Source organism: Cygnus olor, chromosome 9, assembly GCF_009769625.2.
Source record: "Cygnus olor isolate bCygOlo1 chromosome 9, bCygOlo1.pri.v2, whole genome shotgun sequence".
In the NCBI taxonomy this organism is placed as follows: Eukaryota; Metazoa; Chordata; class Aves; order Anseriformes; family Anatidae; genus Cygnus; species Cygnus olor.
The window spans coordinates 13,097,854-13,125,659 of record NC_049177.1 but is presented as its reverse complement, the minus strand read 5'-3'; the positions used below and the strand labels follow the sequence as shown (position 1 = coordinate 13,125,659).

General features: G+C 40.6%; 1 protein-coding gene across 3 annotated transcripts in view; it reads left to right on the top strand.

Moving 5' to 3' along the window:
- The window catches only part of LOC121074895 (glypican-5-like), a 427,275-nt gene that overhangs the window by 272,043 nt on the left and 127,426 nt on the right, over positions 1 to 27,806 (top strand). For all 3 annotated transcript variants that reach the window (XM_040567526.1, XM_040567528.1, XM_040567527.1), the window contains one exon: positions 1,982 to 2,102. In XM_040567526.1, coding sequence (XP_040423460.1) covers positions 1,982 to 2,102 — 121 coding nt within the window. The remainder of the gene's footprint in view (positions 1 to 1,981; positions 2,103 to 27,806) is intronic.

The following is a 27,806-nucleotide window of genomic DNA, read 5'->3' as shown; positions in this document are numbered from 1 at the left end:
AAAGCTAAAGGTGTATTAAGGTGGAGCCATTTCCTCTGTTGTCCAAACGAACCCTTAAGGGGGTTGATACAGTCCGTACCACTCTTGCCTTAGCTGGGTTGTTCCTTTGGACATTGGTCTCACTGCCTGAGTCTGCTTATAAGATCAGAATCCGGCCATCGTTTTGCACATGCCATTGCATTGTGAAATTTTATACTTCTGGATTATTTTACATTTCTGAGTTACACATCAAGAAAACTTAGAACATTACCTTTAAAAGGCTCCGTGAACATAAACCTATAACTTACTGAAATACATTCTCCTTAATGTTTGTCCTTTTCTCATTACTGTCCAGCTATTAATGAAAAATACATTTTTTTTTTTTGCTTATTTTTTGTTTTGCAGTTCTTTGTTAAAACCTTTTATTTTTTTTCCTGAGAGGAGTGAACTTTATTCAGTTTACTGAAAAGGTGGACCTGGCTCAGTTCTTTCTCTTTTTAAATAACACCTTCAACAGCAGTGTACTGCAATATGCTTTGCCAGCAGTTTGCATTAAATTTGTTGTTCATCCTAGGTGAAATTAGGATGAAACAAAAATACATTTGGAGATCTAGCTCTCTCCCTGCCAGAGAAAAAAGAAAGAATTTGGACACTTTTTCATCTTGGAAGTGCTGTCCTCAGCTTCAGCACAAGTTGGTCTTAATGAAGAATTAACTGATGGAACACCTGGGCTATTGAAGATCTGTAGATATGATTGAAGTGATAGATTTAGCAGGATGTTTCTCTTGGCATTTGTCCAAAGGAGAGCAGCTGATTCCTACCTGAGTTAGGTAAAGATGCCAGTGTGGCATCTTAACGGGCTCCTCCCAGGCACGTGTGACAGTCTAAGACAGCTGGGTTTGGGAACAGGCTCTTCTCCAGTTCCTTACTGGTCGTGCAAACATCTGTGATCTGCTTTGTGACAAATGAGTGCCAAACTAATGATGGTGGTTACACAGAGCCCTCAAAAACTTGACTCACCAAAAAAAAAAAAAAAGTTGCTCCGTATCTCTCTTGTAGTTTCAGTGAACTGTGGATGGCTTGAATTTAAGTCATACTTGAACAGATCGACTCTCTAGTCAATATGTAGAAGCTTCCAGGAAGCACTGGGTTAAGTGTACACGTGGAGATGACATCACCTCCTCAAGTGTGTTAAAGACATGCTCAGAAGTAGAGGCCAAGCTTGGATAGCCCTGGGATTTTACCCATCAGAGTACATGGATGGAAGCCCAGACCAATTTGGTTTTTATGCTACAGTGTATTGGATACTGACAGTAACTAACAGTCAGCACTCAGTGAGAGAAGATTGCTGATAACAGAGAGGTCGTTATGTTGTGAGAACAGCTGCTGCTCCTCAAATGAAGCAAGACTTGGCTAGAGAGAATTCCTGCACATGGATACTTTATGAGGAGGTTGATAATATGGATAAGGCATGGTGAAGACCCCTGGTATAATAACAGATGCTGCTTTACAGTGTGTCCAGAGAGTTTGATTATAAACTGTATAGCAAGAAAAGTCCAATCTCAGTCTCTCATTAAGAATTTCTTCCAAATCAGGCTGCCATTTTATTGGATTTTACTTCATTGTCGTGATACTTAGTTTATTTCTTAAGTCCCCTGTGTTTCTGTGATTATGGAAGAAAGATTTTTTGGAAGCTATCAGCACTCATTGTTTCATGAATGAACATGAGAATGGTGGTTATAAAGGTTCAAATGTTAAAATACGAACGAAAGGAACCTCTGTGGTTTATAAAATTGATGTTTGTTTGTGAATTGAAAAGTCTGAAGTGATTATACTACAAGAAACTGATTTTATTCTTGTTTGGTGTATTTAAAACCATAAATAACTATTACAAATTTCTATTATCATTTACAGAATATTTACTTTTGTATGTTCCCTTCAATGTGATTTTTGATTCTGATGGATGTGGTTCCAGTCACTGATGTTTTCTTCTTTTTTTCAGTTACACCAGCAGAGTTGTTTCCAGTGGACTGAAGGCACAAATTAATAATCCAGAACTGAAAGTCAGAGGACTAGACCCCCTCATCAGTAATTTAATTGATAAACTTCAGCACTTTAATCAAGTAAGTAACTTTTAGGGATACCAGCATTTTATCACTGGGTCTGATGGCAGAGCTGAAGCTAGAAACACGAGGTGGTACTGCTTCTCATGTTACGCATCCCGAGAATCAGAGTCTTGAAAGAGTCATGGGGTGGGCCTGCTACTAAAAGCATCCAGAGATTTTGTTGTGCCAGCTGGATTATTAACTCTAATGAGACAAAATTATTTTTCTGGAAGTTGCTCTGATTCCTGTATGTTGTTCTGTAGTGGTTGATTAACAGTCCTGTGGTCTGGTGTCCCAGGGACATAGAGCCCCACTGTTCACATCAAGCTTGTGCCTAGAGTCAAGCTGTGTGAGGGCATTTTGGAGTCCCATGGTATCGCTGTGTTGGAGGAGTATCGTGCTGTTTGTGCAGGTTCCTGGTCATCAGTGGTGTAGATGCAAACAGATGAAAAGACAAAACGGGTCTATAACCATGTGGTAACTGAACTGCACAGAATGCTGAAGTCAGGACAGTAGGCACTCCAGGATGAATCAACTGTGCCCCTTTGAAAACATTTCCTTGAGCCTTATTCTCAGGCGCTTCAGCCCCAAAGGACGGATACCTACCAAAGAGTTTGTCAGATGCAAGATTAATCTCTCTGCCTCTATCAACTGTTTGTGTTCTCCCAGATGCACTTGCAGTCCTAGTAGTAGATCTGCAGCCTTTCAAAGCTAACTGCATGATTCTGTGCTCTTACTGCTTCAGCACACCTCTTAGTGAGTTCCTACGGTAGAGCTAGTCCAAGTGCGCTGGATCTAACAGATTTAACAGAGATTGATTTTCATTTAATGTAGGCATGTTTTCTTGTCAACTTGGAAGAATGCTTACAACAGAGTGTTCACAGTCAGATGTGTTTGCACATTAGTCTGCTCGTAATCCTTCACCATTAAAGAGTGACGGAGCATGGGGATATAAACTATTTGTAGAAAAAACTGGAAGATTAAAGTCCACCTTTGTAGGTGGGATGAACAAGAAGAAAAATAATCTGCACAGGTAAAATGGGAAAATGAATTGCTTAGTCAGGATGCAGGAATTTAAGACTGTCTGTGACAGGGAGTCATGGTTTGATCTGTTATTTGCTCCTGCAAAAGTACAGCCCTCCCTTACCTCTCATCAACAACTGGTGATAAATCCATAATCTAACTAGCAATTAGCATTTTTGTTAAATCTGGCTTGGCTCTTATGTTCTGTAGGCTGCAGCTTAAGGATTTCTGTATCACACTGTTTGATTTAACTTGCCGTGGGGGATTATAGCAACCAGTGTGATGCAGTAATTGGTATTGCAGTGAAATAGACATTATGTGGTCAGATTGATGAAAAGGATAATTTATTATTTATCTGCCTTTGTATGTTATCAAATAGAGTGTTAATTTACTTTATAAGTATTAGATATATCCGTGTAATCGTCCTCTGTAAACACTGACAATAGGAAATAGCAATAGATTAAATTAAAAGTAGCTGTGTATTGGAAATTCTATTTCTTTGTAGGAAAAAAAAAAGAACACTTATAATGAGCTGCATACCAATTTTCTTAAGTTATGTACATTTGAAAAACATCTTCAAAGACCGCTTTTTAGTTAGAAGAACAAAATCCAATTCTTCCTAGCTCTTCATATAAGTTGGAAGGGTTGGAAGGGTTGTGTTACTTCTAATTCTGTTTTAGGAGAATATCATCCCTAAGTAAATGTAACTCCCATCAGATTGAGGTGCTTAGCAATAATGGATTCCAAGGGTGAAGGATTAAACAGAATACTGATTATTGCCCTAAGATCGTTCGTTTTAAGTACTTGGAATAATATAAATTCTTTTGATCATAATTTTAGTAAGATTTCTTCAGAGATCAAAGCATCAAAGAAGTTGCTAAATATCTAAGGCTTTCACATATAACATCGAACATGTGTAGCTGTTTTCTGCTTCTTGAGTTTTCATTTCAGTTGTGATATTAATATACAAATAAAAACTGACACTGAAAAGCCAATTAAATCAGGATTTTAAAGTGTCATCAATAGTGTATGTAGACTGTGTAGACGAAGAGAGATACAGAATCCCATTACTCATTTTATGGGCAAATTGATTTTTTTCATCAAATTATTCTTCTCTCTCTCTCTCTCTCTTTTTAAAATTTGGATGCAGTAGGTGTGGTGGAATTTAAACAGTGATAAAATAACATGTTATCTTTGTATCTCCATAAATATTTGAAATTTAAGCACTGAAATTTAAGCCACTTTAAGCAATGGTTGCATATTTCATATGCAGAACCAGTCCTAGAGAGGCAGGAAGCCTGGAGAGCAGGGAACAAAGCATTGCACAGACTGTCCATCAGAGCTGATTTAATATGTGTAGGCCTCACTAATGTTCTGCTACTTAACTAATATTGCTGAACTACACAGAAGAAAGAATATTCTTGGATAAGAGAAAGATGTGCTGAGAGTTAAAAAGAAAAATACAATTTCTGTCTTAACAAAATAAGCTCTAGGCTTGCTGCATCCATCTGTCAGAGAGTCTGGACCTGCTGGCTCTCTGTCTGTCTCAGATTGTCTCTTTTGCAGCAGTGTGCATTTTGGACTGTCGGGTTAATCATCTGCTGGATCGATTTGCTAGGTCGGGGAGTACTGTCCACTACAGCTATGTTCAGATCAACAGGATTCATTTTTCTAAAAGATGTGCCTTAGCTCAGCAATTCCAAAGCTTTTCTGGAGCAAGTCTAAGTACTGCTGTCTGTGATAGTCCTTCTTCCACATTGTGTCTTCCACTGTTGGACCCCAGCCCTTCCCCATCACCAAGCCTGCTGCAGTCACCTTCCCCCAGTGGCAAAGTATTGATTCATTTAAATCCAAAAGTGAGAGTCTTTGGCGTACAGCTGGCATTCCTCTGTTAGCTCCTAATTATGACTTTATCCACAAATATAAAGAGATTAATATCTTCATTGGTCCTAAATCCCAGGGACATGGACAAAAGTCAACCATGTATTACTGTTCATATTGTTGCATCCCAACTCTAGCGTGTTACAAATAATCCCTATGCTTGTCTTCCCCCATTTCTGACTTTCATTTAGGCTGAAGTGCCAATTCACTGGAGATTACAGTAGTTTCTCATTCTTTTTCATGTGGGTCTTAAATCCTCACCACATAGTATTTTTTAAAACAAAATGATTATGCAAATAGCAGGCTATTTCATAACCTTTTTGCAAAGCCATAAGAAAGGTGAATTTCAGTGAATATTACTCAACAATTACTGTTATTTGCACCCCATCAGATAAGGTTTTTGAAGGGTTTATTGTGGCTGCTGACTCACATATCAATAGAATTACTGAGTTACAATTTACAGTAATTTTTACTTATAGTAATGCAAAAAAAAGATCAAGTGAAGTCCTAGGTTGATTTTAAAGAACTAGAAGTTAAAATAATATCTTTTCCTCACCCCCCCCCCCCCTTTTTTTTTTGTGAATAGAGCAGATGTGAACTACAGCTGATAATAAACATGAAATCCCACATTGTTCCTTTTTGGAGTACTACTTCTTGCCACATAATCACACTTAAATATGTTTTAGTGTTTTCCTTCAACATAATGCTTTTCACAGTTCAAGAACAAGAGGTTTGGAGGCTAAGGTTAAAAATCCCAAAGGATCAATTACATTGAAAGCAAAGAGCATGTTAGGGAAAGGGGAAAAAGCTTTGACTATAACTTAACTAGCAAAGTTGCATGGACACTCTCAAAGGATTATAATATAAGTATTGTACAAGATTTATTTATTTGTCTTTTGTCAGCCTAAATCTAATCTTAACAGATTTTTAGAATACAGTGTGTTTTGGTATTGTCAGTCAGAGATGGATGCTTAGGGCATGGCTGTAATTCAGTGCAGTATCGTAGAGTTTAAAATGAAAGTGATGCCAAATCAAATCCTGCTGAATCTGGACCCATATATTCTTTTTTTTTTTTTCCCCACTGAAGTCACATGAATCTGCCAGCTGAACTTAGAAACACATATATCGTGAATTCCTTTTAGATTTGTATATAAGGATGCCATCATAGCAAAGTTCCAAACAACACTGAGATGTTTCTTATCAATAATATGAGCTAGCCATAATTTAATCTTGAATGTGAATTTAATTGGGTTAGACAATAGAGAATAATCCTATAAATCATTTAACTACTACTTAATTTAAATGTGTATATATTTTTTCAGACATCTATAAAATTTATTACATTATAGACTTCTTACATGAGATTTAAGTGGAGACACATTGGTTTGATTTTTATCCAAACTTGTAGCTGACTTGGACTAAGACTCAAAATAATCTGTTCTTCATTTCATCCAATGAAAACATAGAAAGAAGGTAGACATTTTAGACTGCTGCTATATTGCTTCTAGTACTTGGGATTTAAACAGCCCAAATAGGCTGAAAATATTACTGCTTGCCCCCTATGCACATAGCAAAACCTTCAAAGACACGTGTTTCTTCCCAAATAAAACAGCTTTTCTAGAAATGCCCTATGTTGGAATTTCCAAAACAGGTCCTCTTTTTCTGTCCAAAGCATTTGGAGGCTTTGGACGTTTGTTTGGGATTTCAGATGTTTCATATTACTTCTGAAAGTAGGTAGCAAGACATCTGAAAATCCTAGAGAGATTCATCCTTTCTTTGTTGGCTAACCAAGCAGCCTGTGTGTGATTTGGAACATAGTAGTTAATGCAGATGCACAGGTTGGTAGAAAAAGACACACTGAAAGATGGGGCCAGTCCTAGATGTGCAGGGTGTACAGTGCAATACTAATGTGTGGACACGTTTCATGATTCATTGCTGCAGGTATTTCTGCGATGGATACACCATACAGAAATACGGGAGGGGTAAGGCTGTGATGTGCCAGAGGCATGCCATCACGGCCTGTTGGAGATGCCACCCAGCTGACCCCAAGCCTGATATTACATTTTACAAGTAACGTAGGACCCACATCACTACTCAGCTGGGTGAAAACAGTCCTTGGCACAACAGAGACCATTGATTGTTCAGTGCAGGTTTTGTGTGGTCTGGGTGATAGAAGTCTCTAAGATCAGTTATGCCTCTGCTTGTCCGCGGTTTACGTGTGAGATTTTCTTTGAGGCAAACACCTCTGCAGCTGTGTTGGTCCTTCGTGAATTCACGTCCCTATAAAGGCAGTAAAAGACCTTACATTCTTCATTTCCAAATGCAAACAGCAGAAGAAGTGATAACTGCATTAATACAATAGTCATTGCTTGATTAGTAAATAGCAGCAAAAAGAGGCACGTACTTCAGGAAAATAAAGATAGAATTATTGGAACTCCAAACAATTAGGTGTAAAGTCTTATAATGCCAGGAAAGAACAAATGGACTGTTTATTTTTTTATTTCCCACTCTGCCATATAAAAATTGTTCACCCTTATCTTGAGATAAACTATCAACTCAAATTATTTCATCAGTTATACAGCGTTGTTTCTCATCCTTTTTTTTTTTTTTTTTTTTTTTTCCAAAATGTTCATGCGTATTAGATTCATGGGCTGTTTTTCTTCTTCCCTGCTAAGGATCAGACATCTCTCTGCTTCCAGATACAGATGCTGAATGCCCAGCTCTGAGATAAGTTATGATCTTTTTCATAATCCATATGCAATGAAACAACTCATGCCAGTGCTTGAAAATACCCAGCTTACTCAAAGACTGAGTATAATCCTTCTCTCTGCCTTCTGTATGGTTTTCCATCTCTTAGGAAATATATATGTACATATGTAACATACGCTGTACAAAAATATTGGAGATATCAGATTTCATCATGTCTCTGATTAAAGCAAGGAAAGATACATAAATGCTGTCAGCCTGGGAAAAGTAAACAAAAATCACGTAGCAATTTAGTATTCTCTTGTTTCTTTAAAGAACTGGCAGATTTCTGTCATACATAGTTCTTAGCAAGTCATCTGGAAGTTCAGAGCTTTTCCCTTTTGTAACATTTTTACATAGACTTGTCAATCACAGTTGAGACAAAGCATTGGCTGACTGTTGGGGAATTCTTTTGTTACCAAGAAAAATCAAAATCAATAAGAGCCATCTTTGCAAAGCAGTGTATCACAGAGCAGTGCATTGGGATATAGTAGCATGTAGCAGAGTACGTGGTACTGGGGATGCTTCACTAAGAAATGTTCCTTGCAATAAAAGCTGTAGATCTCAGGCAATTAAGCAGGATGAAGTTGTTGATTGCTTGGGAGCATTTATCTGTCAGGGCTGCCATCAGAAGGAGTAAAATTCAGAAGAAATATATTCAAGTAGTGCACTGGGGCATCTGACGTCTCAAAATTCTATGCTGGTTTTAGATTTCTGCAAACCGCTATTGCTTTGAGACCATAAATTTGTGCCTTTGCTCATTTCTGACTCTTTGGCAACCCAGGTGAGGTGCTGGGGGAGCATCCTCATGGAGTGGGCATGCAGGGAGCAAGGGCAAGCTGGTAGCTGCAGGCAGCTCAGCTGTGCTCCTCCAGGAAACATACAGACGTGGCCATGGGGTTACAAAAAGGTACTCAGGTCCTCTTTGTCTGGGAACCTTGAGAGGCAGATAGAGCAGCCGGTAATAATAATTGGGTCATCAGGCTTTGCACCTGGGGTGTGGGAACTCCGAGCTCACGGCCTGGCAGCTCCAGTCCCTCGGTGGCATGAGAGTGGCTTTGCTTTGTCATATGCCCTTAGGTGTTAAAGTGAGAAGGAGTTTGGGAGCTCTAACCTTGGTTCTGCTCTGACTTTAAAACCACTGTCAAAATCAGATGTTTGTCTGTGATTCAGAATGGAGGGGCTTGCTCTTGTCCAGGCCTACAGAAAGCACATCACTGGAGTGCTGTTTCACAGGGAGCGTATGTTAACATTGTCATTTATTGCTAACTGAGGTGTACGTCACCCCCAGCTGAAATCAGTGTACCTGCTGGCCTCTGGTCTGTGGATAGTTTGTTTCTGTTTAATACAGGGACTTGAAATATTATTAAGTAGTTTTAATTAGGATCAAGGAAAGACTTTTTAGTATTAGAAACAGCATTGAGACTTCAATAGAGACAGAAATCATGTAAAATACTGGCTCAAGTAAACCAAAATGAAACATTTTAAAATAAGAAATGTTTTAAAATAAATCTGAATCTCTATGTAAATCCAGCATACCTTATTATATGCTAGAAAATATATAATGCTAAAATGTCCGTTTATTATTCATGTGTTGTGTCTCAGAGTATGCAGTACTATTTGTCTTGCAAGCATTTTCAGAAATTATTTGCCCAGATGGGCCATTGTATGTGTTTTGTTTTGCTCATTGTGGGAAATTAGTCTTAATAAATCAAAATCACATATTGAGTCACAGTTGAGACTTGAGCCAAGTGGGGGAAGAGGGAGGGAGGGGAGAGCTACTGTTTCAATCTATAACTGGGACAAAACATTTTACATATAGGAAAACATATTTTGAAAAGAATAATATATATATATATTTTAATAACAAATAATCCCCAGAATCTATCCTTTGGTTTGAGTGCCTGGTTCTAGCTGCAGCTGATGAGCAAAACCCAAGCTGATGTCTGCTCTCTCAGATGAGCTGAGAAGTGCTTGGGATCCTCAGATGTAATGCCTGGGAGCAAGGAGGAGGCTTGAGCGTCGCTGGGGTCTGCCCTGCCTGGTGGTGGGATGCGGTGCAGCATCACGAGGCCAGGAGAGAGCTGGTGCGGGCACCCAGAGCCGGCGGGGCTTGGGGCTGCTGCCCTTGTCCCCTGCGTGCACAGGGACCCAGTTCACCAAGAGAAATGAGAAAAGCTTGTTTCCTAGCCGGTGGTGCTGGTTGTACCTGGGGACAAAGTAGATCAGCTGGGAAGTGTAACTGTGATCACATGCATAAAGCCGTTTTTTTCCTTCTCCACTCACGTCGGGGCAGCAGCAAGACACCTCTGCATCCTCTGCAGTGTGGCCCCAAGAGAAGCACCCATGGGGCCTCTAAGAAGAGCTGGTCAGCCCGGGGGGCTCGGGAGGGCTGCCGGGGGTGAGGGGGGAGGCAGCAAAAGAAGAAACTTCTCCATTATTAACGAAAGTTCTGTGGCTCCTTGCTTCCCCAAGAGAAACACGGGACTCAAATATAACTTGTCGTTGTGGTATAAGGTGATAGCCAAAATGCATGCCCTTAAGAAAGTTTGTTACAGCTCTTGACCAGCAATGGCCCTTAGTGGGTGTTGGCAGAAGGGGGAAGGCATGTGTCTGATTGCTAGGTTGTTCCTTTTGATGTCAATCGATTTTTAAAGCTAGGAAGTCAGCAGCTATCAATGATGTATGCCTAATAGTTGAATTATATAAGATACAGTCATACTGAAAGTATAAATTCTCTATTATGAAAATACTTGTTTTATTAGCCCATCAGCTTGTTTTGATCACTCTAATACTTGTAAGTGATACACATTACATTAAGTTATTATCATTATGAGTGTGATCATGGTATTTATTTTTGATCTAATTTCTGAAGTATGATAATGTTCTTGGAGGTAATTTGGTAAGCTTAGTATAATAGGAAAGAAAAGCAGGTATTTATGGGCTGATGGTTCTTTTTATAGGGTGGAGTAAAGGTCTTCAAATGATTATTATTGGCCAAAAGCAAGAACCAGGGCCACTTTGCTCTCCTCGTGTTCAAGTACTAAAGGGAGGGGATAGGTAGCAAAGGACAATGTAAGAGAACAAAGCTGAAGACTAGTCAAACTCCGCTTGTAAAGCTCTAGTGGATCTGTACTGATTGTAACAAGTGGATTAATGTTCATGCTAGTAAAGTGTACTGCTGCTTCCCAGTTGAGGCAAGCAGCCTGTTTCCAGCAGTAATTTGGGTTGCACTGCAGCCCGTGTTGGTAAATTCAGAGCTGAGAAGGTCCAGAAGAGGTGTCCCTCTGAGAGGTTTGTTAGTGGATGTAGTGGCTGATGCTGGTCACCGAGTAGGACCTCGGCCGCCCTTGGTGCTGGCTCAGGGCGAACAGCCCACTACTGCTGCTGCCCAGCCGGGCTGCCCCGGCTGCTCCCAGGCACTTGCTGCCTAAGGCAGTGTCAGAGGAGTGCCTCTTCTGCCAGTGTTCCTTCCCTTGGCCTTTGGTTTTAGAAAGAAGGCCCAAATATTGGAGAGGCAGTGTCAGGAATAGCCTTTCGCTTCTACTTAGGGAGGCGTTCCATTGTAATTACTAAAATAGCAAAGACTAAAGGGGAGAATCCTCTTGTTTGAGGTAGAAGTGCTACCATGCAATAGCATTATTTGTCAGTTTAAATAAATTCAGTCTTAAAATAGACCTGTTTAGCTTCTGTGTCATACACTTCTTCAGTGTCGTACATAAAACTTGTGAAGATCTGAGTGTATTACACCTGACAGCCACCTGATCACAGCAGCATGTTCCCCAAATGAGCAGGCATCCCAGCGCTCTGGGTGCTGAGCATGACAGCAGCCGTGCTGTGCAGTGCAGTGCAGAAGGCATTGTCTTGCTCTCTGCCCACAAGCAGGCCTCGGAAGCTTCTTCCATCCAGGCCCGGAGACATCTCTCCCTTCTTCCAGCTTTCAAGTGTTGCCATTCCGCTTTTCCAGGGAAACAGTTCCCTACCAATGGCATTAATTCTGTATGTCCTGTTTACCCTGTTACAAAACTTTGATACTGTACTTTCGTATCTCATGTCAGAATTCCCACAATAAGCTTCCCATCAGATACAGAAGGCTGGTTTACCTCTTTTGTAATACTGACCGTGAAAGAACTCTCTGCTAGGGAGGGAAATTGCTTTATTTTACAGCTGGCTTTTTCTTAATTTTTATCTTCTTGCTTTTGTGTTGAGACACAGAGATGTGTAAATAATCTAAGTTCAGCTAATACCAGAAAACATAGGGGGAATTTTACAAACCTTAGTGCACTCTAATTTTCACCGTCTGTTACTTTTACGAGTATTGGCTAGTCTTTGCTCTTACCTTTTTACTGGTTGGTCTTACTTGGGCTTAAATGTTTTGTTTCTGAAAGGCAGCCTAGTTTAAGTCCATTTTAAAATAACATAGGTGTATTACTTAAAGGTACCACGAAAGCTCTTCAGTTGAGTGTAGCAGCTGATTTCATTGTGCTCTAGATAGTCTCTGCAGTTTGCTTCTAACTCAATTCAGTCCTGTGCAGGTGTGAGGCTGTGTGTATAGACTTGAGACGAAAACACGGCAAGGAATGGAAAGTCATTTCTTCAGCTGTGGGAGACCACATCATAGTTTACCATAATAAACATAGTTCTGTCTGGATTAACAGGGACGGTTAAAATTAGATGGTTAAAAAAAAAGGGGGGGGGGGGGGTGAGTGGTCTTCTTGCACAGCACATGTTCCTGTAGCCCAGCTATGACACGGGCTGGGCAGTAGTCTGGCGTCAGCTCAGCACAGAACCAGACCCAAGGTCTTCTGTTAGTGTTTAGCTGCTCTCTGGAGAGCTGGTGTAGTTGTCTCAGAGAGCCCTTCTTATTAAGACTCTCCCCACCGTGTCTTTCCAGGTTGGTACCTTTAGAAGAGATGTTCTCTCACTACAATTTGTGATGGTTTCCCTAGGAGGTGAAATACTGGTAGAAGTCATTGGGAAATACTGTGCATCTGTGTCTTAAATGCAAACTTGGGCACGTTTGAGTTGGGCGACTTTCCTCAGCCTTCCTTAAAAGTCCAAGTCAACATTGTATGCACTGGCTACATGATGCTTAAATGACAAAATACAGAGAGCCCCACAGAGCGTTTATGTTAAGGGCTGTAATAAGTAATAGCCAGTGGCAATTAAGGATTTTTTCAAAAATGCACTGGCAATATTTTTAGAGGTATATATTTTGGCATATATATGCCTCTTCTCTGGGGCACCTCAGCATTGTGCTTGCTTGCTTGCTTCAATCTGTGAAAATAAGTACACTAGTCTTTTAGTGCCTCACTTCTTCCTGTTTATAAGATTCTCACGGTTCAGCTTGAATTTGTAGACAATAGTTCTTAGGCACAAAACAGGCACTTTATACCTTTATACACTGAAATATGTTCCAGTGTATAAAGCAAGAGCAGTTATATAATAACTTGATAGCGGGATACTTGGAAGTTCCTGCTTCCTATAGGAAAACATCCAAAGGAAATAGCAACCGAAGTAAACAGCATGTCTCCGTGTCTCGCATGAAGCAGATCCCTGTGCAGGTCCTGCCCGTATGCCACCAGTGAGGGTGACCTAAACAGATGGAGAGTGCAGGCTAGGCAGCAGCCTGCTCAGGTGCAGAGTGCAGAATTTGCACACTTATACCTGGAAGAAAATTTACTACTGTGTGCATGATGCTGAGAAAAGCCTTGGGTGTTATGGCTGGAAACCATTTGCTCTTTGCTGTTCTTTTGAATAGCAGTGAGGAGTGTGTAAGGGTCTGTTAGCTGTGGCTCCTGTGCATTTGTGGTGCAGCCTACTCCTGAGCATGCAGGTGGGACACTTGCTACCTTTAAGTGTGATTTCATTGCTAAAAATGCCACTGAGAGATTTGAGCTCTGTAGTCCTGAAAACATCCAGGCCCTCACTTTCTGTACCCCTAAACATCTCAGGCTTGGCTAACTGAAGTGCATTGCATTACAAATATGATTTATTTACTATGTATTGTTTTGTGACACCTACAGTCTGTCCTGGTTCTTGGGACTGTATGTGATCTAAATGAGATAATACATTTATTTCACTTGCCTTTTTCATGCATCTGAAATGAGCTTGTGCCTCAGTGCAGTTACGTGGGAGTGGATCTATTTGGGGCTGAGTATTCCCAGTCCCAGATGTCATGGATGAACTTGTCATTATGCAGAACAGTCACCCAGGAGACCACCAGTTCCCTCTAGAAATGGGTAGCCCTGCTATTACATCAATAGCAAAGTGAAAAAACGCAAGAGTGAGCAAGACAGTGCTCCTTTGCATGTAGAAATCACACATTTTCATCACTGTTTTCTCAAAATCAGTTTTGAGCTGTGCAAAGATGTCAGTCTTCAGTCTGGAGGAATGCTGTCCCATGGAGAGTCTGTTACCGCAAACCTCGTGCAAGCACGTCTCCCCACCCCAAAGACCTGAGTCGCCTTTGTCACCACCTGGGCACAAGTGTGAGCCACCCCCAGCTGCAGAAGGTGCCTGCCTCGCTGCAAGGCAGAAGCTGGGGTCTCAGCCTCCTACGGCAATCGAGGCCTCACAGGAGGTTATTGATGTAGAAATACAGGGGAGTGAGTGTCCGCAAAGGGTAATGTAAGCAGACAAGACCCAGCATGTATAACCATCCTCACGCCCAGAATCAATATTTACATACATCCCTAACTTTAGGGACATACATAATTCTGTGGGCTATTCACATTGTATATAATTGTATGCATGTTTGAGTGAAGGCCGTGTTCAAAAATGAGAGATACAGACACTGGTGTAAGCCTTCCGAGGTTAAACCCTTTGCACAATTGTCAGAGAAGGAGCTGTCTTCTTCCAGAGTGTAACTCACATCTCAGCATCGAGGCTGTTCCTCTGGCTCACCCCTTTCCGTTGATGATAAAAAGGACTTCTGTGGAGGCTTTTCTGGCAAGGCTAGTGCTAACCTTTGCCAATCCATTATCATTTATCCCCCCAGAAGGCTTCATTTCAGTATGGCATTTCAACATGCAGGTCACTCAGCAGTTGTCCATAGGCACACCTGGGGAGAGGTGTCTGCCCTTGTACAGGAGCGCAGAATGTGCTCCTCCTGCACACCTCTTCCTGCATCCCAGGCTAACGGCAGCATGCACACCACATCACATGGTTCCAAAAAGAGCTGGGTAACAGGACTGAATTGTTTTGAAGCAACCACAATGTGTCCTCAGTCTTACACAGTTCAGTCATGTCTGAAGACGACTTTGTGTAGGCCTCTACATGCTCTTAATGTGCCCAATGAAAAAGAAATGGATGCACACATTGCATTGTTTCCAGCATTTGGAAAAGAAGTTTTATAGCTCTAATTTATTAGTAATTCTGATACAGAAGATATGTGAGGAGGACCTTTTTTCTATGTGAGGAGGACATTTCCACAGTTAAGAAAGTATGTCTAATAACTAATTTGAATGGATTGAAGCGATAGTGAAATTTGAACATGGCTTTTAGTAGCCAGAAGCAAATCTCCAGAAGGTAGCCTTTTGATATGAAGCATGTAGTGTTTCGAATGCTGCCATATGTCCTGATACATATCAGCCTTGCAAACATCATCAAAAAGGCTCAATGTCATTTCAGGGCTCTGTGTCTTGTTTGTTCCTTTCAGTATCTATAAGAGGAGCCTCTCACAGTGGAGTTTTTCAAAATGACATGTTCATGGGAGTGAACTGGCAGACAAACAATGTAATTATTGGATAATATAATGAAATATGCCTTGTGCTTCACTGCAGTAAAATGACGCTGAGCCATATTTGATGTGGCATTTGAAATAAGAGAATCTAATAATATAAAATGGATTTCAGAACGGTAAATGGAAAGCTTTGGATTTGGCTTTCTTAGACTATATAATTGGGCCTGGATGAAGTCATAAAGCGAGGGCTGAGTGCCGCAACAAGCTGCAGGCACTTTGAACCACTTGATGAAGCTGACCATTTGTGCCAGTGACTTGAATATAAGTTTAACATTAAAGGGCTTTGTTGCATGAAGTTCTGGTCTCAAGGGTAATTTTGAGTTGTGCAGCACGATACAGAAGTCTTAACAGAGGTGTTTGAAATGAATCACTTCAACTATTACAGGTCAATTTTGGACTTCATTTAGTCTGTCTATGAACCATATGAAGCAATATTATATCTTTATATTAGATTATTTCAGTAACTGGTTAAAATACTTTTTTTTTTTTTTTTTTTTTTAATCTAGTTTCACTAATCACTTCCAAGTAGTTAGTGTATTAAAAAGTTGCACAGTAGTTACTATACATGTAAAATGTCTTTCGGGCTTGTAATGTGATGTATGAACTAATAATCCAAACAAAATATAATGCATTGCTACTTACTTGGGAGACAAACAGAAGTAAATGTACTGAATTTGTTTTGAAAACTTGAATAATTACTTTTTGAAATATGAGGTTTCTATTCAGCTTCTAAATTTAACGGTAAAAAACAGAAAGTCATAGGTGCAGGAAATGGGATAATCTGGCTAATAAACATCTCAATTCAGCGGCAAAGGAAAAGCACTTAACAATTTCAAAAGTAACAAAATTAAGAAAAGCAAAATTCTGAACAGTGCAAAGGAGAAAATAAGACGTAAAACTCAAGAAGAAAATCTAAATGTATGATAAAGCTAAAGGCAAAACCTGTGACTGGTAGGGCCAAGGACAATAAGAAACTGTCTTATCCTGCATGATGAGGTATACTCTTGGATAGTAAACAAGTAATATTGAGGCAAAAGTATCTCTGTGCAATGTATGAATTCTAGTAAATGCTATGTGTTTTTTTTTGTTTTGTTTTGTTTTGTTTTTCTGTATTCTTCAAGAAAGCTGAAGCTGTCCTGTCTGCCTGCCAGTCTGCTCCTCCAGCAAAATTTTAAGTGGTCAAGTTCAACCACATTCCCATAGCCCATTTTATCTGTACAGGAAGTTTCTGTCGTTGCCAATTTCCCCTGTTTCAGAAGTTTTTGGACTACACAGACATGTTGCCACATATGGCAAATTTGATTCCTGAGAAAAGATTCTTGGATGAAGCGCCTGAGAGTGATGCACTGAGAGCATAAATGGGGCAAAGGATGCAGGGCACTGTGTTCTTCTTGGGAATTGTCTGTACACAGGGTTTTAACTGTACCTCTGCTGTTGCACTGACTTGATTAAGCCAGCACAGTTTTTTTTTTTGTACGTGGATGCTTTTTATAAAGAGTTCAAGCAGGGGAAAACTTGAATGACTGTAATCTGGGTTTTGCCGAAATAGTTCAATATGAACTGTCAAGCTGCAGTTAAACTAGTAAGCAGGAGTTAAACTGTCTGCAATTGCTGAGCAGCCTGCTGGTGGGCTCGCAGCAATTCCAGAGAGATCAGATGATCAAAATGCATTAGTTCCTTCTGGCTGGTACAGAGAGAGAGAAAGAACAAGATCATTTTGCTGGAGTCTCAAATCCACATAAATTCTGGACTGTGGAGAATACCTGAGGAGTTCGTTTGAACCCCAGGGAATATTTTAGCCTCTTTCTTCTATAGGGGATTGAGAAGTGGACTTAAAAGAGGAAGTCTGGTCTGGTTTCTGTTAGCACAATTGTCTGGGTCCCAGAGAATGTCCCCAGCATGCTTTAGCTGTGGAGGTAGAAATTGTAGAGGATGAGAGAAGGCACCAGAAAATTCAGTCTGCTTTTTAGCTCTCTCCTGCTCTCATTTTCTCTCCTACCCTTTCCTCCCTCCCATTCCTCGCTGTAAATGAAGCATTTGATTTTTCCAGAGATAACTAGGTGGCAGGTGATGGGTGGAGCCCCATCCCTGGGGCTGTGAAGCAGGCCATATGTTTGTGTGGGTGTGGGCTAGCGTGGGTACATGCTTCTTAATGGGAGATTCCAGTGTGGGATGAAAGAGGATGTGGTTTGGGGGTGTGCTATTCCAGTGCAGGCCCAGAATTCAGGCCAATCCTTAGCATCACCCCAAAAGCTGTTTCTCAGCATCCCTCTGTTCCTGTTGTATCGACCATTCGCAGTGGTTGAGAATACAAGTTCAGCTGAGTTGAAACCTCAGGGTCTGTCAGAGGGCACAAATGGGAGATCTAGCAAATTCACGCTTACTCCCTGGCTTCTACCTTGGATTCGGATTAAACCCTAGATCATTGGAGCTACAAGTACATGACAGTTGTGTTACTGCAGCTAAATCAGTCAATTTTATTCCACCATTTTGTAATAAGCCCTATGAGAGAGATGGGAAAAGACAGCGCTAGTCTGGCTCCTGGAGGGGCAGATGGGCTTGATTTCTTAAAGAACAAGAAATCCTAAGAATTCAAATGCTCCATATTTTCACTTTTCAGTCCAGGACTAAGCAGAAAATAGCAACATCAGCCCTGATGACATGATACTGAGGAAGACCTGTTTGTCTTTGTCCTCCCAGACCCTTTGCCCACCTCCTGTAGCCCTCACCCCAAAATACTCTTTGTCACCTGCAAGTCCGCAGCATTTGGTGGCAGTCCTGGCTTTCACTTTAGGATGCCACTCCTTAAGGTGGCTTTATTCGGAGTTCTAAATGTGACAGAAATGACATGCAATAACTCCAACAGCTTGAACAGGCTTCCATCTTGTCTGGGCTTTAGTAGGTTTCAGAAAGCTGTCAGCTTTAACCCACTCTGTTGGCCTGTATATGCAGATATGTTGAGTATGCACAGAGTTTTGATCATTACTAGCTGACGACAGCAGAGTCAAAAAGCAGTTGATCAGGCAAATGCTGGTGTGCCACTGACAACTCTGTCAGGTGGTTACCTGAGTCTTCCTATTAATGTGAGTTTTTCTTGTCTGTGTAAGAGAGGACAAGTCGATGGCCATCCACAAAGCATCTGTTGGTGTACTCTGCTCAGTTTCCACCTGGAGGGCTCACTCTGGACACCACGAGGCCTCCAGGCCTGCTGCACTTCTGTCTTCGGTACTTGATCCTTAGGCGGTACCTTCTCCCTTCCTCCCTGCCCTGCACTCATTTTCACATGTAGATAGTAATAACTTTCACTCAAATTTTAGAGAAGACAGCATTCTCTTTTGAAGGTTTAGAAGCTCATCCATGTGTTTTGCCTGGGCATTGCTTTTGGAGCACTTCACTGATCTGAGCCAAAACTTCTAGTCGCATTGATGGAGTTCCTCGGGTTCATTTGTTACCACACTGCTGCCAAGTATCTTACTGTGGCTCTTGACTAAGGCAGTGGGCAAAAGCATCCTTTCAGGATTTTGGATTAAAACACAGCTTCCCAAACTTAGTTTGCTAGGCCAAACTATAGAGCAGGCTGTATTGTACGTGGCAGTGGCGGACAGAAGGCCTTGGCCCACAGTTGCCCTTTGCACAGAATTTAACAGGGATTTCCTATCAAGAAAAGGCTGGGGGATGAGTTTTGCTTTTGGGAATACCATTTGTATGGTAATTAATACGCACGCCACAAGTGCCCTGCACAACCCAGTGTGAGACCCAGTGTAACTGGCCTTAAGGCATTTTAATAAACGGCAGTGGTTATTTTCAATCTACAAGCAGTTCATGCTGTTGTGTGGGATGCCAAGTTGCTAAACATTTTTGTGACTTTAACTTTGTCCTTTTCACACATGACCTTTACAAGGGTGCAGATCTGAAATGGACGTTCTGTCCTTGAGACCGAACTCTTTCAGGCCTCTCAGGAGTTTTTAGACATGATTATTGTTTCTAGATTCTTTTAATTAAAAAGTGTAGAGGTCTACACATTAGTTCCATACTGTTCACTCTAGGCCTGCCCTGTGCAGTCTTCATTCTGCGCTAAGATCATGCTATCTAAATCCTGTGTGGTATCTTTAAATAGGGACAGGCTTGTAGCTCGTTGTTTTCTTTGACGATGGAGCTTCCCACCCGTCTCTCCTCAGATATGAAGGTTTTATCCTTTAGCAAATGAATGGCTTAAAGCTAAAAGATTAGGTGGTTGGATTTGTCGTTTGTTTGTTTTTTTCCCCGCCTCTCACCATTTCTCATTCCAGAAAATGTGGAATTTCTGTTAGGAAATTAACAACCTTTTTAATGTATAGTTGAGGTTTCTTCAGATTCTTATAATGACAATTGAAAAAGCTAGAAAGAGGGGAAATAGTCACATCAGGAATACCAGGGAAATACCAGTTTGCTGAGCAAAACGCTGCTCCCTCAGCATACTCACGGATCAGGAGCTGGGGCATTTCTTCTCGCAGCTGGCACGTGGGCCAGAGACATCTTTGCACCAGATTAGGAGCAGTGTTAAGAGAGTGAGACCCAGCTCGGTGCCCAGCTGATGGGAAGGCTGCAGGGTGGGCTGTGCTTTCATCCCGAAGAATCCACATTAAGGGGTAGGAACGAGAAAGGACTCTGAGTGGCCCAGCTGCAAGAAAAGCTTCGCTCAGATCTCAAGCCTCATTATATATGAGATAATCCAGCCACAAAACACAAAGCCACAGGAAATCAGGCTGAGTTCTGCTTCCCACAGAACTCCTCGTTCCACTTGTGTCTGCGTGCTCAGTTTTGCTCCCCCTGTTCCATTCAGCAGTTTGGTGAATGAGGATGTGGATGAACGTTCTCATTTTCCAGGCTAGGCAGTGAGAACAGTTAAACACTTTATTGTCAAAATTATAAGCGAGTAAACTCTGTATGCCTGTGTTTACCCGTTCCGAGCACTGCTTTCTTCTCTCTCTTCTAGGGGCCTGTAAATTGCTCCGTAGCCCAAAACAGAGATTTTTGTGTTGGTTATTGTATTTGTATAATCAACACAGTAAAAAGCAAGAAGCATTATTAGTATTAAGAGCTTCACTTCACTAAAAGAAAAGATCTGTCATTTATATGTTTTAGAGCAGAATTTGAGTTTCTCACGTGGTACACAGCAGTCTCATATGTGATCTTGGACCAGTTGTGTAGTTAATGACTACTTGCTGAAAGTCGATGTCATTTCAGAAAGGCCCTGTTGTACTGAGAGCTGCAAATTTTCAGCCCTTCCAGAAAATAAAAATTAAGAGATCAGGAGGATCATTTACTCCACCTTTAAGTTTCTGTGGTTTTGTGTGGATTGTCCATTGTATTGAACACACTGTTAAACTGTAAATGATTGCATTGTGTAATTAAGGAGCGATGTCACATGCTTGATGGCTGTCAGTCATGTTGTTTCTGGACTGAATGACTCTGAATGTTTCAGATGCAAGAGAGCCTGTTTAACGTTTCATAGGCAAGAGACCATTGTTAGAAAGCTTTCAAAATATAGCTGCTGTCTTCCCCATAGCCCAGCAGAGTGGCTGTGATTAGCAAGGCCAAATTACTACTATACATGCTGGAAAGGGGCTTTATAAAGCCACTTCTGAATAACTGCTGTTCCAGCTTATAAAAAAAACACAAAGCTGAGATGTTTGGGGGGTGGGGAGTACAAGAACCCCAAGTTGATGTGTCTGCTACTTGGATAGTCATCCCCTTAAACACTGATTTAGTGTCTTGATAATAGACATTCATAATAATCATTTTTTCCATTGGTTATCACCAGATAATTTTTCACTGTACAGAGCCAGAGGGATGCTGTCATGAGCAGTGCCATGGCTGACGTTGTCCAAACTCCCAGCTTTCTCCTTTTGGTTAGTTAACCCTCCAATTCTCCTTACACTCTGGCTATAAGTCAGCAGGGGCAGTCTGGGCTGGGCTGGGTTTGGTGCTGGGGCATGCTCACATCCTGAGTGGAGATGCCGTGATGGGCTCTGGGAAACTCTGTGTGGTGTGGAATAAGCTGGTGCTTGCTTTCTCAGGCTTCCCTAATACACGAGACTGTGGCAGTAGCCTGGTACTCATGAGGTCAGTGAAGTGGCTAACAAGCGCGCTCGGCTAAATTAGGAGTCAGGTCAGGGCATGAGAACAGTTCTGGTTCCATAAAACAGCTCAAGACGTGCCCCCTTCCTAAATAACTAACATGAGATATCAAGACATCCACTGTAATCACAGTTTCACTGGGGGCTACATGTACATGACATGTTGCTTCATAATACAGTATATTGAAAATTCAGAATCCACAAAAGTCAGACCTATGATTCTGTTGTACCATTTTTTTGAACATGCCTCTGAGTATTAAAACAAAGGCTTAGGAAATAGGTGCCAAGGCTCCAAACTGGATGCTGATAGTTGGGACTGCATTTGGTTTTAGAATAAGATTTCTTCAGAAAAGAGTTGTTTTCAGTCACAGTGGAAGTCAGAGCCACATATATGATAAAAAGAAAGGAACACTCAAGTCTGCTGTAATTATGTTTTGCGTATTGGTGACATTTGACAAGTTTGCCTATTGCAGATTAAAGAGTCAGAGAAGAGGAGGTAAAAAAGGGACAGAAAACTGGCTTGCAAAAGGTTAGCCATAAAAAAAGAAGAAATAAGGGAACAAAAAAACTTTTCAAGTTGGAAAAAAAAGCTCTGAGTTCTGATGAATGAACTGCCAAAGTTTCAAGAGCTCAGTTTGCTGAACATGCCCAGAGTGGGAATGCACCTAGGAATTCTCCATTGTTTCTGAACCTACAGACACATATTAGAAATCTTGTGAAAACAAGTTTCTTCATGATGTTTTGATACCTCTGTTTCTGGCAGTTGTCCTGCAGCAGGAAACATAAAGGGAGCAATGGTAACCTATGTTATCTGTGTGCCTGTTTTAGGGTATGTATACTCTCAGTCCTTCCAAGTTTCCTTCACATTTTCAGGGATCATTTGGCATTTGTCTGTGGAACAGAGGTGCAGGATGCATTGGCATTGAAACCTTGAAATTAAACCTGTTCCACAAAATATATCCATTGTTTGTCCTAGGAAAAGGAAACGCTTCTAAGCAATATATAGTCTTGTTAAAAAAGGGGGTTCCTTCCTTTTTTGGGAGGGAGGGCGGGGGAAGCTATTGTTTTATTTGTCAGGCAGTCCTAGGCTTTGTGCAGAGCCTTGCTGCCAGCTCCAGAGCATGTGTGTGTAAAGGGCCTGAAGTCTTCTTCCCTGACCCACAAGGAGAAAAGTCACCACACAAATAGTGTTTTCTTCCAGCGCGGTGTCCTGCTGGAAAGCCGTGAGGATAGCCTGGCTCAAAAATGGTTTTCACCTTCCTCTTTCTGTCCTCTCCTCAGGGCAGACAGCTCTCTTGTAATCAAGGTATGTAAGGCACTTTTCAATAGACTGTCCAGAAGATGAATAAACTGGTATACAATTGGGGGAAAAGCAAATACAAAGCCTCAGTTGGAGCAGAATCACAGGTTGAAGGTTGTACTGTCAGATGGTGAATGCAGTTAAATGTAAATAAAGTAGGCTGCCTAATTACCATTTTGCTAATCCAGACAGAAATAGTTGGTCGTTCACAGTCCCTGAGAAAGGCTGAATTGGTTTGTAGTGAGTCTTCTCATCACCAAAACTTCAGATTATTATTATTCCAAAATACTCTGCAGTAGTTTGCTGAGGCAGTGCTCATAACAGCTCATTCACTAGCACTGCAATCAAATAAATCTGAGGACTCAATATCCTGATGTTTTAAAAAAAAAAAAAAAGTCCATTTATTTATTCATAAGTGACTTTCTCAGTATTCAGCGTGAGGAAGGCTGCCTTGCAGGAATTGGGTAAGTCAAGCAGAAGCAAAAGACAATTACATGGCAGAGGTGGAGAAGTAGTCAGAGTGGCTATACAAGACAAATGAGGACTAAGTTGCAATATCCGTCTTGGAGACAAACTCCTTGTGTTCTCAAGGACAAGTCTCTCCTTCACCTTATCTGTCTGTTACAGAATAGGAAATAAACAGCACCTGCCTTTGGTGTTACCACAGTAAATGCTCAGGAAATAGCAACTGTTAGCATAGAAGATAGATCTGGAGCTGTTCAGATAGGGAAGGCTGTCATGCTGATCTTACCTTGGTGTGACACTTAGGGCACTGGCTGTCAGACATGTGAGCCGGCACTGCGAACTGCTCGCAAGCCTCCTTCATGCCACAACTCAAAGACTTCCCACTGTGTCCATCTTTGTATTAGGCTGAATTTGGAACAGCCTCTCTAGTGCTGTGTAAATCCATGGCATCCTCCGATCTCCCAGTAGCAAGGACCACACCGAGAACGCAATGGACTTGATGCTTTCGCTGGGATGCTGTAGACAAGGCTTTGTAGTGTTCATGGGCAGAATATTACAGCAACAAGGCAAGAGCAACAAAACCTTTTAAGGCTTAAACCTGAGACATCCTGAAAGCAAAAAGTGATTTCATGGGTGTTGGAGTGTCTCTGCTCAGATTTGAGGAAAGGTTATTTGTAATAGGAAGTTTGAGGCAAAATGGGATTTTCCTGAAATTTATCTACAGTCTTATCAAATAATATCAGTTTAATGTAACTGAAAGCTTAAGAAAAAAGGAAGGACAAAGGACAAAAACTATAAGCAAAAAGAGCCTGGAGTAAATAGAGAATTAAGGGTCATCATTTTTCACAGTGAGGATCATTAGATCAGCTGTGGGAAATGTGATTGAAGTAAAGGGTAATATGTTCATTGGAAAGACGGCTGCCTTTATTTCTGGAGTAGAAAGCAGTAGTGGATATTGTGATAGATGAGGATCTATCTGAGAAAATGGGAGGACATATGTTTGGTGGAAATCACCTTTTCTGTACCAGATTTTCTTATCTTCTTGCAAAATTCTAAACGACTTTCCATGAAAACTGGGGATTAGAAGAATAATCGCAACTTCCTAATTTACAGAACACTGTGCTCTCTTCTGGACTATTTGAGGAAGAGGACTATTTGTGTTCATTGTTTACTGTCTTTTAGTGCTTAATAATCCCATTGTTTTAAAGCTTCTTACCATGTTTTGAAATATGGAAGTATTTTGAGAAAAACATCCCCTGAACATTGAGCAGAGTTACCTCCAGTTCAGGATATTTAACTGTCTGGCAGTTTCCTCACAACAATTATGAATTTGTTAGCAATTACAGATACAAAAGCCAAATTTAGAAAATGGTGCAGATGGAAAGAATGCTGTACAATGGCTATTCTATGTATGCATAATACTTTTAGCACTAGAATATATATATATATTTAAAAGGCCACCCTGAGTTTCTTACGTGCTGTCTGTACTAGAAGAAACAAACTGAAGGGCATGTGTCAGCACAGATAATGTAAAGGATAAAGATGCTGATCATTAAAGCTTGTTGCAAGAAATTTGCTAAGATGAAGAATTAAAGAAAAAACATTTGATCTCCTTTTTTGTTCCAGTTAGATAGGAAGTAGAAATAAACGAATGATATATTTGAAATGCCATTCAGAGCCATTTATTCTGTACAATATCTGTGTATCAGGCAAAACAATCTGGTAAAGTTTTTGATTGTGGGAGAGAGAATATATGTAGTATATTTTAGCAAATAATTTTTTTTAGCAGCAGAAAAAAAAGCTGATTCCTTACCTAGACAAATAGGAATGAAGTTTGATATTAACCTAATTAATTAATTATTATACAGAGCTTGCTCTCTAAAATGTACTTCTGCCATACTTTTTCTTAATTAGCTTTTCCTGTAGTAAAGGTAATCATAATTGGCATTTATAGGAGGTTTGGTATGCTTTCAGCACGTTACCCCAGCTAATAGTACTGTAGCTGCCCCTGGTGCATGAGATCAGCATGCAACGAGGTATCTGTCCTTCATCAGCACTGTGCTAGCTGGCATCTTGAGGAACAGCATGATTTGTGGGGAAGAACAGGGTACGTTCCCTTTACTGCCTGCCAGGGAACTGGGTGACCTAGTGTGTCTGAGCAGAAACGCATCAGAACTTTGGATAAGGCTCTTTACCCATGTTTGGATAAGGACTGTGGACTGTTTAACAACTACCCCAGGGTCAGGGGTTAATTCCAGCTGACAGTCCTGTGTTTCTCCAGAGGTTATAGTATAGCTAAGAGGTTGGTGCTCTTTTTTATTCTCTTTAATCAAGACCACTTTCAAACTAATTGGTCCTGTATGAGGCATCTCAGTTCTGTGAAGCTGTGCCCTGACAGACAAATCCTGCTTTGTACAACAGTCCCTGCTGAAGCTGTTACTGATTCCGGGGGTAAAAAAGCAGAGCCTGAAATTTCATACCATTTTTAAATCAAACACACTGCATTTGATGATAGAACATTTAGGATGTTTTAGCTGACAGATTTGATTGCAGTGTAATGCGAACTGACTAGTACTTGAACATAAACTAATTTAACCTTCAGCAGCAGGGCTCGTTAATTCATGTTGGATGCAAGATATTAAATGTACAGTGTACCTACTGAAGTAGATTTTATCATCTTGTGCTATTTAGTGTTGTCACTCTTGTTCACAGCAGAACCTATGAGTTACATAGGGTTTGAATTGGAAATAACAGTAGTCAAAGGATGAACTTAAGATATTTCATATGCATCACCCCTTCACAGGCCTTAGCGGTCATTGTATATTATTAGATACCCTATACACAGAAGCAAAGAGGGAAATGGAAAGCAAAGTTGATCCTGTAGATTCTTTCTTATCTTAGACAATTTCTAATGACTGTGTCAAATACTTGCATCTAAGCTAATCACATATCCTGATAATTAGAAAGAGAGAGAAATACCTGTAGAAATGGGCACTCGGCTCACTGATTCTGTTGTTTCCTGCACGTGGTTAGAAGGAAGGTGCTTCCTTCCAGTCTTCTGCAAAGCACTTAAAATAACCTTAGTTTTCATCAGTGACTGGAAGTAGGATGTAGCATGTCCTCAACAGCTGAAGAGATGCTGGAGTGTTTACATGCTAATTCATTGCCTGATCTTAATAACCCTAAAAACCTGCATTGATTTCAGAGGACGTTTGTCCTAGATCTATTGTATAAAACCCAAATGTAAGCCAGTTCTAATATGGTTAAAAGAGATTGGTGATGGAAAAGAACACCATAAAGATATTTCTAAGTTTCAGTCATGGTTAATAAAATGAAACATATTTACAGAATTTAGAAGAGGTTCTCTCCATTAGTTAAAAATTTTGATGCTAAACCTTGCCTAATGTTTTAAAGTTCCTAACAAGACACAAATGTTTCATAGGGGCAGACAGGCTTTCCTGCAAGCATTTAATAGGGCTGTAGTTTGCTAACTAGTGCTTTCTAATGCAATGAGCACTTTCAAGTTCTCTGCAGATGACCCACAACAAAGTTTGTCTTCTGTCCAAACTTACTGAATGACTTACTGACTGCTTCTTAAAAAATTGTAATCAACTTTTTTTTCTTAGAAACGTTTCATGTTTCAAACAAATCAGTTCCTGAAACAAGCTCTAATATCTCTAAGGCATGCTTTCGTCGTGTCAGTGAGGATCAGCTGCAGTTTGCATTGCTTTGAACTGTTAACTTTGATATAATTGCATTCAGCATTTATCATTCTTCCATCAGAGGCAAGTTATTTTTTTAATTCAGATTTTTAATGTTAGCTAAATGTTAAGATCATTCCAAATAATCTCAATTATTCCGTCTGTAAAACAGGGCAGAAAACTTCCTTGTTTTAACCTCATATTAGTGTTACAATAAATTTGGAACTTAGAGATGGTTTAGATGTTCTCACTTGTATCTCCTTGTCAAAGAGGATACTCTTACAGGCCAATTTTAATCCTTTTTAGTGTAAGGGAGAGGAAGAGAAATTCTAGGAGAGACTCAAAGCCCTTTGAGTTAGGTTCCTGTTTTGGCATCTCCCTGTGTGAAAGGAGCTGCCCTCTCCGTTGGTTGCATCAGTGTTGCCTTCTCCATGAGCATCTCCTGTCTTCTTACATGTCGGTGTAGCACCCAAGCAAAAATTCCTAATCCCCACTGAGTGGAGATTACACTGAGGCCTGAGTGTTCAATATCATTAAATATTAAGCCATCACAGAATTGTTGAAGCCATTTCAGTGATATATTAACTTAGAGGGGAAAGACTCTGGGGAATACAGCTTTCTCTGTGCGCCACTAAAGAATGTGCAAAATTTTGGAATAGTGCAGCAACTGAACCACTGTGTGTGTCAGAGATGACAACGTTACTGTCATTTTCTGCACGCTGCTTTGATTCTGATGAGAGTGAT